This window comes from Blennius ocellaris, assembly GCF_963422515.1.
Source record: "Blennius ocellaris genome assembly, chromosome: 14".
NCBI lineage: Eukaryota > Metazoa > Chordata > Actinopteri > Blenniiformes > Blenniidae > Blennius > Blennius ocellaris.
In genome coordinates this window covers 15,533,175-15,548,576 of record NC_137663.1, presented here as the reverse complement: position 1 = coordinate 15,548,576, position 15,402 = coordinate 15,533,175, and the positions used below count along the sequence as shown (strand labels likewise).

The 15,402-nt window shown below is 39.6% G+C and overlaps 1 protein-coding gene across 1 annotated transcript in view; it reads left to right on the top strand.

Annotated features, from left to right (window-relative positions):
* The window catches only part of myo7ab (myosin VIIAb), a 34,046-nt gene that overhangs the window by 7,794 nt on the left and 10,850 nt on the right, over positions 1 to 15,402 (top strand). Inside the window, exons 6-29 of the mRNA XM_080508780.1 lie at positions 1,452 to 1,636; positions 1,773 to 1,894; positions 2,066 to 2,208; positions 2,417 to 2,530; positions 3,110 to 3,263; positions 3,342 to 3,418; positions 3,590 to 3,709; positions 4,210 to 4,352; positions 4,484 to 4,694; positions 5,368 to 5,503; positions 6,297 to 6,403; positions 7,730 to 7,867; positions 7,973 to 8,131; positions 8,678 to 8,770; positions 9,242 to 9,336; positions 9,437 to 9,521; positions 9,701 to 9,919; positions 11,723 to 12,040; positions 12,294 to 12,503; positions 13,074 to 13,250; positions 13,338 to 13,427; positions 13,660 to 13,787; positions 14,408 to 14,534; positions 15,171 to 15,290. Of these exons, the coding sequence (XP_080364906.1) occupies positions 1,452 to 1,636; positions 1,773 to 1,894; positions 2,066 to 2,208; positions 2,417 to 2,530; positions 3,110 to 3,263; positions 3,342 to 3,418; positions 3,590 to 3,709; positions 4,210 to 4,352; positions 4,484 to 4,694; positions 5,368 to 5,503; positions 6,297 to 6,403; positions 7,730 to 7,867; positions 7,973 to 8,131; positions 8,678 to 8,770; positions 9,242 to 9,336; positions 9,437 to 9,521; positions 9,701 to 9,919; positions 11,723 to 12,040; positions 12,294 to 12,503; positions 13,074 to 13,250; positions 13,338 to 13,427; positions 13,660 to 13,787; positions 14,408 to 14,534; positions 15,171 to 15,290 (3,471 nt within the window). The remainder of the gene's footprint in view (positions 1 to 1,451; positions 1,637 to 1,772; positions 1,895 to 2,065; positions 2,209 to 2,416; positions 2,531 to 3,109; positions 3,264 to 3,341; positions 3,419 to 3,589; positions 3,710 to 4,209; positions 4,353 to 4,483; positions 4,695 to 5,367; positions 5,504 to 6,296; positions 6,404 to 7,729; positions 7,868 to 7,972; positions 8,132 to 8,677; positions 8,771 to 9,241; positions 9,337 to 9,436; positions 9,522 to 9,700; positions 9,920 to 11,722; positions 12,041 to 12,293; positions 12,504 to 13,073; positions 13,251 to 13,337; positions 13,428 to 13,659; positions 13,788 to 14,407; positions 14,535 to 15,170; positions 15,291 to 15,402) is intronic.

Sequence of the window (15,402 nt, the reverse complement as noted above, 5' to 3'; positions counted from 1 at the left end):
CTTCTTTTAGTTTGGGCTGTAAGTAAATGCCAGTCAAGAGGTTCCCTATGGTAAAACAGAGACCCCCATGCCTGTCTTACAGTCCTTTAAAATACTTCCCAGTGGTATTCTTTGGTAGTCAGATAATGTTTTTGGCACTTTTGAATTCAAACCACACGATTAAATCAACATCAATTTTTTACTTCAGCACAATCACAAGAAAAAAACAAATATATCACCTGTCATTGAGGTTTATTGAAATTCATGGATACTCTTGACATCAATAATGGCTTAGTGTTCACAGTTTCAAATCTTATAACTTCAGGAAACTCAAATAAGTTCATGTGATCACTATCTCTGATTTTAATATATCATAATGACTGTTGGTATCCAGAGAAAATATTAAACCTGTTGTGCTCGTTAGATGCTTTCAGTTTGAAATGTCTGACCAGTCTTTATTTTTAATCTTTGTACATGTTTTGCTTATTTTCCTCATTTTAATTTGTCAATCACACTTTTAACAATGTGTTTTAATCGAACAATTAGTAGTTTTAATCAAAATTTTTTCCATGATTTTTGCTCAAAGTAATTTTGCATCAATCTGACCCTCAGATTTATTTTGATCTTATGCATTTTCAGAAGCTCTCTGGTGCCCCCTGGGTGAAGTCGGCTCTGCACTTTAAACCACGTTTTGGGAGTTTCTTTTTAGTAATGACCTAAAGTCACTTTTGCTTTATATAAATACAGTAACAGAGCTACAGAATTGATTTGAGCACTTTCGTTGCCAATCCACTAAAACGTCGTTTCTCAGTGAGCACCATCAAAACTCCTGAGCTCAGTACATCATTAGAACAATTAAACTTTACTTTAGTAATGAATGGTCGATTATTTCTTTGTTGAAACAATGCTTCTTTGCAATACATCTTGAGGAACCGTTTTTTTTCACTGGTTGAGCTTGACTCAACGTTTGTAAGAAACATGCAGTTGCGTGACGAGCACCTAAGGAAGTTTCCAAATCTTTTCTCCCAATATGGAATAACTTCACATGACTTGTTCCTCTTTGTTAAATGAATTAATTTCATATTTGGCACTGGCAGAGAACATTTGTTGAATTCGTCCCACAGGTTAATGTCCCCTAAAAATGTGGCACCATTTCAAAGACCATTTAACAGACTTTGCAGTGGTAAACATTGTATTGCCAAGACTTATTAGTAACACATGGAAATCACTTATTTATTTCCTTATATCTCCCCGGCATATTTATAAATTTTTACTCATATAAAGTTACTTCCTGAGCTCTTCACTTTATGCTGTCAGATCATACTTATACCATAATACCCTAGCACTCTAAGGTAGCACGATAACATTTCCCGAAGACTTTCAACATCTATATTCTGAAAGATTGTGAATAAACATACATTATTAGTCTTGTCCTTGTGTTAATCTTTCTATCTGCATTTGGTTTCATGCAGACGTACACAGGTTCCATTCTGGTTGCGGTAAATCCCTACCAGTTGCTCCCAATCTACACCGCAGACCACATCCGCCTCTACACCAACAAGAAGATTGGTGAGATGCCGCCACACATATTTGCCATAGCAGACAACTGTTACTTCAACATGCAGCGGAACAACAAGGACCAATGCTGCATCATCAGGTGAGTTCATCACCGGTGTTCATGTGGGCTCAAAGTGACATTGCACATCGCGGATCTGAGCATTTATTGCCCCATTAACCTGCAGCGTGAAAATTGTATCTTGTATGAGCGCGTGACCATTCTTTCTTTGTGCCAGCGGTGAGTCTGGAGCTGGAAAGACTGAGAGCACAAAGCTGATTCTGCAGTTCCTGGCAGCAATCAGTGGTCAGCACTCCTGGATAGAGCAGCAGGTCATCGAAGCCACGCCTATCCTCGAAGGTCAGAATTTATCGGAAAAAAAACCCAAAACATCAAAACCTTTCTTATGCTTTCATATACTTGTCAGATGTATTGAGTCACAATCATGGATCACTTTCTTTGCTGATCTGTGTCTGAGTTTGGGCTTTTCTCCAGAACCTCAGTGTTTTATTTTGTTCGCACTTCTCTCAGCCTTCGGGAATGCCAAGACCATTCGTAATGACAACTCCAGTCGCTTTGGAAAGTATATTGACATCCACTTTAACAAACGAGGGGCCATCGAAGGGGCCAAAATAGAGCAGTACCTGCTGGAGAAGTCCCGTGTGTGTCGACAGGTGAGACTTCAGACGCCTTCGTCCACATTGAACTCATCTTCACATCAGTTGTAAACACTGTGAGATCAGTTCTTGATTTGTTAAATTGCCACACAGATATCTTCTACATTTTATATATTATTTCTGAGTGGTTTTGACACAAATTATCATTAAGTTGCTTCAGCTTTATTGTCCTTTGACATATCTTTTGTTGTTTTTCTCCCTGCAGGCTCCGGATGAGAGGAACTACCATGTTTTCTACTGTATGTTGAAGGGCATGGCTCCTGAGATGAAAGCAAAGCTGGGCCTGGGACGTGCCACAGACTACTGCTACCTCACCATGGTGAGTCCATAGCGCTCAAACAAAGTTTGCTCATAGGTACTTGAATACTTTGTGAAAGCTGATCTTTATGTATCCAAATGCATTTTTTTTTTTCATTAATGTAAAATATAATGCAATTCTGTTTTTGTTTATTTTTTTGTTTTTTCAATTGTAGCGAGAGATGAGTGTTAATTTGTCAGTTAGCACTAATTTGTAGTGAAGTATTATTAAATCTGCCTGTTAGTTAACCATCTCATGATATTTCTTTATGGCTACTTTAATCTTTTTTGATATCTGGAGATTTTTTTTTAAAATGCAGACAGTAGGAGCATCAGCCTTTTTTTTCCAATATCCATAAAAAAATTATTTTTATTTTACTGTGTTTTTGATGGTATTCTCAGAAAATGTGCACATTGATGGAAAACATTTAAACGTGACGTGAATGACATTGTACTCAGCCACCTCTACTGCTTTGTGGAAGCTTTGATTTTAGTTTCGCTTTCAGTGGTTTTAAGAAGTTCCTGAGATGGGCAGATACCTTGGCTTATCTCTCTTAATAGAAAAAGATAAGTGCAATCATCTGTCTTTCACACTTTCCAGGGTAACTGCACCGAGTGTGACGGTCGGGACGACCTGAATGATTACTCCAGCATCCTGTCAGCCATGAAGGTCCTCATGTTCACCGAGACAGAGAACTGGGAGATTTCCAAGCTGCTGGCTGCCATCCTGCACATGGGCAACCTGCGATTCGAGGGTGAGTCAGCACACACAGGAAAGACGGTCAAAGGGACGTTAATCACAGAGGTAGAACAATTCTTCTTGTGTCCTTCAGCTCGAACCTATGACAACCTAGATGCCTGCGTGGTGGTGAGATCTCCTGACCTGGTGACGGCCGCTGCACTAATGGAGGTGTGCGACGCAGCGTACATGGACTTCCACATTGATGTGATAGATTAAAAAAAAAAGTCTTTTACAATGATGAATAATGAAGTACTTCCATTCTCGACACAAGTCTCTCTGTTGACGTTTCCACTCGATCCCAATCAGCCACTGATGTCCTTGTTGCAAACTGCACTTCAGGTGGAGCCCAAAGACGTCATGGTGTGTTTGACCACTCGGACCTTGATCACACGCGGTGAAACCGTTGCCACACCTCTCAGTGTAGAACAAGGCCTGGATGTCAGGGACGCTTTTGTCAAGGTACAAATCTTTGAAAAACTGTCTGAGCACAGAGAATGTAGAAGTTGTTGCGCTTTGAATGTTGCTATTCCAAAACCTCAAATAAACTCACACATATAATAGATTAGTGTTTTTGAATCCAACAATTACAGCTCATAAATACAGTTTCACCTTCACTTGTGTACTTAAACTGGACTTATTGGTATTTTAATAGTCTGATAACTTTGTTCCCTTTACATATATTTTCATTTTATGATGGGAAAATTGTCATAAAATGTGCAATGAGTGAATTAGGTTGTTTATTTTTTACATATATGCAGGTAACAAAAACAGGCTTTGAGTTATGGCTATGAGATTATCATATGTCAGATCCTGTCAGCCATGATAGGTTCAGTTTAAAAAGGCTGAAAAAAACGAATAAATCAATATGATTTTTTAAACTGCTCCAATAGATACAGGATATCTTCTTGTTCTGGAGACTTTGATATGTATTTTGTGTTTGTTTGTTTTTTTTAATTCAGGGGATTTATGGGAGGCTGTTTGTCTGGATAGTGGACAAGATCAATGCTGCCATATACCGCCCTCCTTTCTGTGAGAGTAACATCCTGCGAAGGTCGATCGGGCTCCTGGACATCTTCGGCTTTGAAAACTTCATTGTCAACAGGTAATTAATCTTGGAGCGAAGCTTCTTAAAGTCTGTTTTCATAAAGTATCAACATCTTCTCATTGAAAAATGGTCATTTCCAATAATTCTCCTGTTTCAATCCTTTTCCTCCCTCCTTTGTTTTGCTGCAGTTTCGAGCAGCTGTGCATCAACTTTGCCAATGAAAACCTGCAGCAGTTCTTTGTGCGACACGTCTTCAAGCTGGAGCAGGAGGAGTACAACCTGGAGGACATCAGCTGGCAACACATCGAGTTCACTGACAACCAGGACGCCCTGGATATGATTGCAAACAAACCCATGAACATCATCTCCCTTATTGATGAGGAGAGCAAATTCCCAAAGGTATGAAAGTGTGCAATCATCACAAGAAATATGGAGATCACTTTTTATTAGCAAATAAACAAATACCTAAACATACATGTCTATATGGAGGTGGAAGTAGGTGAAACAAAAGAGGTCTCCATATTTGGCGCCATGTGTTTTGTTATTTCTAACATATAAATTCAAGTTTTAGGACAAGTGGGTTAGAAGTTGGATAGATGAATGGAAATTGAAGTTCTTAAATCGGCATAAAATGTTTTTGGTAATGCACATTCAGTATAAAATACATTCAGCTCATAATTGAGATGTTAACTCCATGCTTACAATATACCTGCTCCAGACATTGTTGAGGACAAGACTCAGTTCAATTTTTGAATATGTTTCCTGCATATTGCATGGAAATGCGTAAAATAGAGCTATTTTGATGTGCTACTGTACATATTAACATTCAATTGTTGTACATATTATTATTTAATACTATTTATTTTGGCTTTATCCTGTCTTATTTCATATTTTACCTTTATGTTCTATTTCTTCTGTGTGTTCCTTTCTGTTTAGATGCAATGCGGTAAAATAATTTCATTCTGGCATTACTATAGTATTTCTATCCTAATCTATTTTAATTGTTGTTAACTGTGTTTTAGCTTTTACTACCATGACAAGGTTTGATGTGTGGTTCTTTATCTTTTGCCAGGGAACAGACGCGACGATGCTTTACAAGCTCAACTCGCAGCACAAGCTCAACTCCAACTACATCCCTCCTAAGAACATGTACGAAACCCAGTTTGGCATACAGCACTTTGCTGGAGTGGTGCATTATGAAACCAAAGGTACATTCTCTTTTATTGATAATTTATGATGTAAATTCACCTCTTTCAACTTGTCTATTATTTTGTAGTTTGTGTGATTTATGATTCTTTCTATATTGCTTTAGTAATTAAATCAGTTAAATCAAATACATTTTTTTCTCACCTGAACAATAGCTGTAATATTGTGTTATTCTTAAATATTGCAACTAGAAACATAGAAGTTGTGACCACATGTACATTTTTAAGTAAAAGATTTGCAAAACTAAACTTTTGCAAGCTAAATTCATGAACAAATTTGGAATTTGAAAATAAGATATGCTCCATTGTCATAACAAGCATTATTACATTAGATTTTGTTTTATTTAATTGTTAACTCGATACCAACAAATGAAAAAGACATTTAACGAGTACTAAAGTAAAAAAACAATGACAGAAATGTACAAATCAGTAGGTGGAAATGAAGTCTATATTGTCGCTCACTTTTATGCTTTTCTTCTTTTAAGTTATTTGAATACATTTTAACATATATTTAGAGTTCAACCTAAACAAGATAATTATGATACACCCTTTCATTATTCACAAGCCAGACTTCATTCATGGAACACATTTTCACTGTTTCCGCAGTTCTAGCACCTCTGTGACATTTTGACATAGAACACAGTGAGATAGAGGACAGTGAAGTATTTTTTTTGTAACTTCAGGCTTTACTAGTTATCACATAACACAGATTTTTCTCAAATCATTCTGGCATCGTTCTCAACTAAAAAGGACCAACTACGCCCTCGTGGTATTTACTCCCACGTTGTTCCTCCAGGCTTTCTGGAGAAAAACCGAGACAGCCTCCACACCGACATCATCCAGCTTGTCCACTCGTCCAAAAACAAGTTCATCAAGCAGATCTTCCAGGCTGATGTGGCCATGGTGAGCCCAACAGATCTGTTAATACCTTGAGAGATGATTGTCATGTTGCTCTCGTCTTATGCCGTTTAAGGTGCTGCTGTCTCTGAGTGATAACATCAGTGGCGACTTTTTGCCTCCCATCAGCTTTTCTCCTCACAATGTTGCTAATGGCACACTCCTCCTCTCGCTCTGCTCTCTCTTCTCTCTTTCCTCCCTATTTTTTTCTCACATCAGTTTCTGTGTGGCTATCAGCAGCCCAGCACCCCAGCTCCTAAGGTAATCAACAGCCTTCAGCAACACGTGGTCACTGCGCCTCTGTGAATGTACGTGTTTGTGTGTGTTTTGTTTCCTCAAAAGCTGAATCCAGATGTCCATAGCAGCAGCCCTCTACCTCCTCAAGCCATTCTTTTCACTCCACAGGTTGTTGTATCCGAAAAGCAGAGGGAAGAGGGAGCATTTAGGATTTTTAGCATGGAGTTAATGAAAAGCGAATCTGCAAATCTCTGACACGTTCCCGCAGTCCTCCTCCGTGCAGGGAAACGCTCATGTGGTTTGACGAAAGGAAGAGATAATTGCTTTTTAGCAGAACAATTTGAGCTTCGGTTTTTCTCTGAGGATCACTGTGAGGAGAGCTGTCAGAGACTTGGAACTGTTTCACTTGTATATGATGTGCGAGAGCTATAATGTGTGTGCATTCTCTCTTTGCATTGTGTATGTTGTGTTAGAAAAATGAGTTGCCTGAAATGTGTCATGTGTCATGTGATGTCATTGTAATTGCAATATATAAATGTGTGATTTCAGAGTATTTTTTTTGTCGTCCTGAAGCTGTGAGATCAAATGTATGGAGTTTTCTAATGAACCCTGGTGTTCCTAATATTTTGCCCATTTCATTCACGCATACAGGGGAAATTAAATTATAAAGTGTGAAATATTCAGTCAATTCTGCAAGTTGGATGTAGCAGCACATTTTGATATATAAATACCGTCTGATTGCTAAAAAAGCAAACAAAAAAGAAACATATACTCTCCTCCTGACCTCTGATGTTTTTTTTTATTTGTTTTCACTGAAGTAGACCACAGTGGTGGTGCATCCCACCAGCCCCCGTTAGGAAGTTAATCGTTTCAGAATTGTGTTTCATTCTGGTTTCAAAGATTTCTACTTTTGGGAGCTTGACTATTTAAAAAAAACCATTAAAATCCTTTACCACTTGAGGTTATCAGATAAAAGCCTGGGCTACCTGAAGCTTCACAGTATTAGGAACTATTAGGAAAAATGAAATGTATGGCTATATATGGACAGTTTGTCTGCGAGTGTGTGTGAAACAGTGTAAGTGTGTGTGTTTTCAGGGCGTTGAGACAAGAAAACGCTCCCCGACTCTGAGCAGCCAGTTCAAACGCTCCCTCGAGATGCTGATGAGGACGCTCAGCGTGTGTCAGCCGTTCTTCGTTCGATGCATTAAACCTAATGAGCTTAAAAGGCCCATGGTGAGTGCAGCTTGTTGGAGGTTGTGGTAGCGGGGAATTCATTTCTGCAGAGCACCATTGGATTAATCTGTTGCATGTCTGTTTGTGCGTTGTATTGTTTTTCAGTTATTTGACAGAGAGCTGTGTATCCGTCAGCTGCGATACTCCGGCATGATGGAGACAATCCGGATCAGGCGAGCGGGTTATCCCATCAGATACACCTTTGGTGAATTTGTCGATCGTTACCGAGTCCTAATGCCGGGAGTCAAACCTGCTCACATACAGGTGAAAGCACAACCATTGTTGTCTCGTTCAACTCTCAGATCCTGGTCAAACTGTGGTTTGGTCATATTGCAAAGTGAGGAGGTAAATGGATGCAATGAGGGAGGACAAGGAGGAGGTCGGCGTGAGGAAAAAGGAGACAGGTTATTGGAAGAAGATGATCTGCTTAATGAGAAAGTTGAAATGAAACATAGAAACTATTGCAACTTCTTTGTTTAGATTAGAAACATATTATTTGTTTCATATCGCATTGCCATGTGTCTCGAAGTCTCCGAAAGAAAACAGATATTTTTAAGACTTACGCATTCCTACACATTTCTCACATTTTCAATGACTACATTAATTGAAGTTCTGAGTCTTAGGGAAGTTAGGTTTTTTTTAATGAAAAGATTTATATCTGTAGCATCGTTTTGCATTATTACTCTGGTGCATCGATATGAACAGTATATCAGGAACTGAAAGGAACTTTCTCACATACACTAAGAAATGTTCACTGCTGAAATCTGAGGACAATCCACAATTGAAATAAGTCATTTTTCAATTAATCAGGAGGACTTGCGAGGGACATGCCAGCGGATAGTCCTGGCCCGACTCGGGAAACACGACGACTGGCAGATTGGAAAGACCAAGATATTCCTGAAGGTTAGTTTGCCTCGGTCGTATCCTAGCAACAAGGCCTGTCTGCGTGAAGCCTGCATGCTCTCCCCGTGTGTGTGTTTTCTCTGGGTCTTCCACAGTCCAAAATCATGCATTTAGGGCTATTTGGTGACCATAAATTGACCCAAGGTGTGAATGTGAGTTTGTGTGACTGCCTGTTCTCTGTGTTTGTCCTGTGATGGACTGGAAACCTGTCCAGGGTGAACCCTGCCTTTGCCTATAGCATAGGATCAGCTGAACTGGATAAACCAGTAGAAGAGACAATTGAAATAGATAATTGAAATTGAAATAGAAGAAATTATCCCAAAAAAAACATGATTGTAAAACTGCGATTGTAAAACATCAATTGGTCATCAAGTTAGACTTCAGCATTCACTATATTGGATTGCTCAGAATCAAAGCATGACGTTTTAATTAATTATCTCTTCTTGGTCACATTATGTTATTCTCCATCAGGACCACCACGACATGCAGCTGGAGATCGAGAGAGACAAAGGCATCACCGACAAGGTCATCCTCATACAGAAAGCTGTGCGAGGACTTAAAGAGAGGTGAGCATCTTCCTACAGGACACCTCTAATAACATCATTTAAAGACTCAAAACACCTTCGCTCTGGACTCAAATCTAACTTCTTCCATCACTCTTTGCAGGACAAACTTCCTCAGGCTGAGAAGTGCTGTGATATTTCTTCAGAGGGTCTGGAGGGGTTATCGATGCAAGAAGAATTACCAAATTGTGAGTCTTTTATTCCGTCAGCATGAAGTTTTACCGCATTTCGTGCATTAAAACATTCTTTAAAACACTAATAACTATATGTTTTCTACTTTCCATTACTTGAGTCTTCTATCAGCGACACAAATCAATCAAGTGAAATAGTAATTGTGTGACCTGTGGAGTATGTTTCCCTCCTCCAGATGCAGTCGGGATTCCTGCGTCTTCAGGCGGTCTACAGGTCCAGGAAGCACTACAGAAGCTACCGACTCACTCGCCTTCGCATCACTCTCATCCAAGCCCGTTGCCGTGGTTTCCTCATCCGGCAGACATTTGGGCGACGTCTTCGGGCCGTGTTGACCATCCAGGCCTACACCAGAGGCATGATAGCCAAACGCCTCTGCCAGAGGCTCAGGGCAGAGGTAAAGAGCCATTGTATTTACTACTGCTACTTCTATCACGTTGTCGTGCCGGAGAGAGAGGGCAAGTGGTGCTGAGAGCAGAGCACCAGTGACTGAGCAGGAGAAGACATGACATGTGTTTGATTTATTTAGAGGAAACTGTAACGCCTTGCATTATTTGTGTTTCTGATGCCTTGATTAAATGTAACCTCATAGCTGTCTATCGACACCAGTTAGTTGAAGTTTGTTTGATTTTACAAGGAAATGTATAAAATACAAGTTCAAACACTCATGGACATCCAAACGAGCTTAGCCTGACATACCTTTGGATCAAAACACCCGTTTGTTTGCCACTTTACACAGCTTCTAAAGCTGTGTTATCCTTCTTAAGTTTCTACAGCTGTATATGTATTTTCACGTATGTTTTTCTTTTATTTGTTTAGATGATCATACTACTTATATTAAGAAGCAACTTGTTGAACTTGAGTCTGGTATGCAAAAAATAAGCTAAAACTGTTTATTTACTCCTAATTTCTGAGTGCTTTAGCGAGCCACTATGGAGGGGCTTAAGAGACAGAGTAGTGGGTTGTAGAACTCTGGTATATCATAATAACTTGAAATGGGGGGGAACTGCTAGCTTTGCTTGCATTGTCTAGTTTACCTGTTTCTATAAGCCACATTAAGTAAGTTACTTTGTCTTATATGTTGTGTTTTTGCCAATGTTCATGTGTCATTAAACTTAAAGCAAAGTTAGGCTGGCCTTTCCATGCAAGCAGCATTATTTTCAAAGTGTTTTTAATTGCAACAAGCGATCAGCCTCACAGATAATCTTCAGTAGATAAATCAATTAGATGCCTTAGTAACATATTGAGTATAAAAAAAAAAAAAGTCTTCCGCTTTCTGCTGTCCATAGTCATTATCTCATAACAGGAATCACCTTAATATATTATTCCATTTATATTGAATCAATGTTAGAAAATTAGTCATATATAACCACACGTAAACAGCTAATAAAATCTTCTCATTCATTTTTATTCCAACTCTTTTTATTGACATTTTTCAATCCAATACAAATAGAACGGTACATTTCTGAAGTAATAAAGACCCTCATGCCACCCTCCCTTAACCCACATGCATTTTTAGGATTAATCAATTAAAAACCAATAAAAGGTTTTCGCTCCAGAATCTCACTCCAGAATTGAATCAATACCTTGCTATGAAATATATCTTTTAAAATATTCAGACATATGAATGGAATTGCTTTTAAAAAAAAAGTTTTGAATGCCACTCTTTTCTAAAGCCACATTGTCTGAATCGTTAGTCATTTTGCAATTTGTTTCATTCGTGTTATTTATTTAATTTTGAACACTTTGGGCCTGAAATGTCACCACAGAAAACCTTATATGATACGGTTTTACCTCACTCTGTTTACTCTTGTTTGCATGTGTGATTGTAAACTTTTCATTTTGCTTGTTCTTAAAGGCTGCTGAATAAATCATATTGCTTTTTAAATGGTTGCTTAATGTCAGTTTGTCTTGGAGTTTCATGGAGTTTTGGGGGGAAAATATCCAGTAAGACATCTGTTATGTGTTGTCATTGTCATACACGTGTATGTGCCAGTCAGAGATTTATGCTTCTGTAGCATTTACATGTGAACAGGAAAGAAAAAGATTGCCTTCAGCTCCTCTCCTCTAGTTTTAGCAGATCAGTAGGTCCAACTTAGCCAGAGAAAGGCAGTAAGGTATTGAGTTCAGCGCGAGCTGTGGTAACACTCTGCCTGCCTCTGTAAAGCCGCTGTTTCCTCCCTCTCTCCTCCACTCACAGCTGCAGCACCGCCTGGAAGCCGAGCGCCAGCGCCTGGCCGAAGAGGAGCAGCTGCGAAACCAGATGACGGCTCGGCGGGCCAAGGCAGAGGCCGAGAGGAAACACCAGGAACGGCTCGTCCAGCTGGTCCAGCAGCAGGAGGAGAGGGACCGGGAGGAGAAGGAGGAGGCCAGGAGGAAGAAGGAGATGCTGGAGCAGATGGAGAGGGAGAAGGAGCAGCCAGTCGACCACTCTGACATGGTTGACCGCATGTTCGGGTTCTTGGGGAACACCGGGCCACTGCCCAACCAGGACGGACAAGGACCAGCTGGTTTTGAGGTGAGAAGTCATGTTTTTTTTTTAGTCCAGGGATGATCTATGACCAAATTTCCAACCAAGGAAAAGCCTTTCATTTGATGGTGGAGTAAATCGTGATGTTTTAGCCATCAATAATATAGTTAACGTTGGTCATCAAAACAAATTGAGACAAAGCCCTGAAAGATCGTAGACATACACGAACAAGTTCCTGTATGCTTTACTTTTCTTTCCACCAACTGTGCTGAAAGTAATCTCGGGTGTTGTGTTTCTCCAGGACTTGGAAAATAAACCTCAGGGGGAGGACGTTGAAGCAGAGCTGGTGAATGAAGCTCTGCCCTTGCCAGAGGAGGATGAGGAGGATTTATCTGACTACAAATTCTCCAAGTTCGCGGCCACCTACTTTCAGGGCGTTTCCACTCACACCTACATCAGACGGCCACTGAAGCAGCCGCTGCTTTTTCACGAGGACGAGGGAGACCAGCTGGTGAGTCTGACCTTTCATCATAAAACCACAATGTGTTAATGGACTCGACGGATTTAAACACATAATGACTCTATAGCCCATTATCAGTATGATTTGTGTCAGAAGCTGAAGTCTGTTGCAGGCAGAGTCAGTGCGCTTTGACCTTTTTGTAAATAGGCAAACTTTACCGGAAGTTACCTTTAGTTACTTTTGGTTCTGTTTGTATCATTCAGCTTCCATCCTTAGCAGGGAAAGCCCTGTTTCTAATAAATACAAACTACCGTATGATCCATGTTGGTTATGGTAGAAGAACTATAGACAAAAAGTACATTATAGTAGGATTTGACATTTGCTCTCCCAGCAGTATTGTCTGGTGGAGTACAGTATTTATAATGTTTCATTGCTCAGGTTGGTTGGTTGGTTTATAAACGTGGTTGCATGGTTGGCATGTTCTGGTAGTAAATTCCACCCTCGTGCTAAACAACTGTTTACCAACAACCCTACTCTGGATGTGTAAACATGTGTTTGATGAAAATGGAACCTGTGTCACCTGGATCATAGCCGTATGAATGACCTCATCCTGTCCTGCAGGCGGCGTTAGCGGTGTGGATAACTGTGCTGAGGTTTATGGGGGATCTCCCAGAGCCAAAATGTCAGATGGTGATCAATGACGGCAGTGAAAAGATCCCCGTGATGACCAAGATCTACGAAACCCTTGGCAAGAGAACGTACAAGAGAGAGCTTCAGGAGCTGCAAGTGGAAGGAGAGGTGAGATTGTCTTGGCGTTTGTCTCAGCAGATTTGTCTGTGAGATGATTTCCAAATAACATGTCATGGTGTGTGCTCATGTTTACAGAACAGCTCCATAGACAGCCAGAAGAGGAACAGTGTCCGGCATAAACTGGTGTCACTCACATTGAAGCGGAAATCCAAGATCACAGAGGAGGTAAAGGCTAAAATCAGCAGTTTATTTCCATTTATAGCTGCAGCCACAACTTTTATATCAAATCAATTGAATATTCTTTTTTTTTATCATGTGGTTGTTGTGATATATTGGAGGTTTTTTCATCACCATTGCTTTGCAATTCCATGCATGCCACTCAGAATATCTCAAACAATTGTAATCTGTTTTATTTTTGAATCAAAATGTAATCACATTCGTTCAATGTCTGCTGCAGGTCACCAGACGGCTGACGGAGGTGGACTACAGTCTTCAGGGTAACAGTATGCTGGAGGACCGGCCCACCTCAAATCTGGAGAAGCTTCACTTCATCATTGGCAACGGCATCTTACGGCCCGCCCTCAGGTGACCCACGTGTAGATTATTATTAATAGAATTTGCCGTAAGAAAAATGCATACATTGGTTGAAATCAGGTGGTCTTATCCACTCGGGAATGTGAGGGATTTATTAAATGACACTGCAAAGCATATACAGTGCATATTTTTAATGAGGTCTGTAGCAAAAACCTCTTTGTCTTATTTTACAAGCAGCCACAACTTCAGCCATTGTTTTGGAAATGATTCCTCCAGCTGCTTTTTGAGTAACACAATACAGAAGGGGAACACAAGTCTAAACAGACTGGGGCGTATTGGACAACTCCAGCAGGTGTACTATTAGCACAGCACAAATAGTTGTTCAGATGACATCATGACTGACTAAGGTTCTGTTGATTTGCACAAAGCAAGAATATGACATATTGTACCCTGAATCTATCGATTATATCAATAAAGAAAGATGTGTGTTGTTCGTTAGAAGTATGAGCTTTGTTTTCTCTCTCTCTCTCTCTCTCTCTCTCTCTCTCTCTCTCGTCTCTCGCTCTCTCTCTCTCTCTCTCTCTCTCGCTCTCTCTCTCTCTCTCTCTCTCTCTCTCTCTCTCTCTCTCTCTCTCTCTCTCTCTCTCTCTCTCTCTCTCTCTCTCTCTTAGGGATGAGATCTACTGCCAGATCTGCAAACAGCTCACACAGAACCCGTCGAAAAGCAGCCATGCCCGAGGGTGGATCCTGCTGTCTCTCTGCCTTGGCTGCTTTGCCCCATCTGAAAAGTTTGTCAAGGTAAGAAAACTTAAAGCTATCCATCTTCTATACAATTGCATCAGCTTGAAACTACACCTGCAACATTTATATTAAACATTTTTTAACTTCTATTGAGAAAAATGTTAAGAAATGTCAATGGTTTTGCTGATTAAAATTATTTTTTTCTTAAAAGAATATGTGATGAAAAATATATATTTATAATAACTATAGATACCAATTAATTTTAAAGCTGTGATGTACTTTTTTATTATTAGCATCACATTTTTTTGACTGCTTCCTTGTTTGTTTGTTTTTTGTTTTTGTTTTTAAATGTTTCACTACCAGTTTAGTAGTCGAGTTATTACATCAGGTCCACGTTTCATAGTGTTTCTATGAAACAGATGAAACAGATGAAATTATTTTACATATCAAGTTGACAAGTTTGTTTTTTTTAATGTACCGGTAGTTCATTTCTCTTAATAAATATCTAAATATAAAAAAAAAAAAAAAAATGTATATGTCATTCAATAAGAAGAACTCAATGAATGTCAATCTTATGAGGCTGAGGCCAGATGTTTTTCTTGAACATGGTTTTTCTGAGAATTCAGTGGCTTTGTTTTTCTTTGTTTTTGTCCTGATTTGATGCAACTTTTCTGTAATCCACTCTAATTTCAGTATTTGCGGACGTTCTTGAACAACGGCCCTCCTGGTTATGCTCCGTATTGTGAGGAACGTTTACGCAGGACGTTTGTTAACCGCACACGAACGCAGCCGCCCTCTTGGCTGGAACTGCAGGTACATTATCTAATGTATTATGTCATTTGCTCACTTTAGCTCCTCTGAAGTGTAAAAATCCAACAGTCAGAGAAATGTGTTTTAGTGTAAAAATATTATTTGTACACTGAAT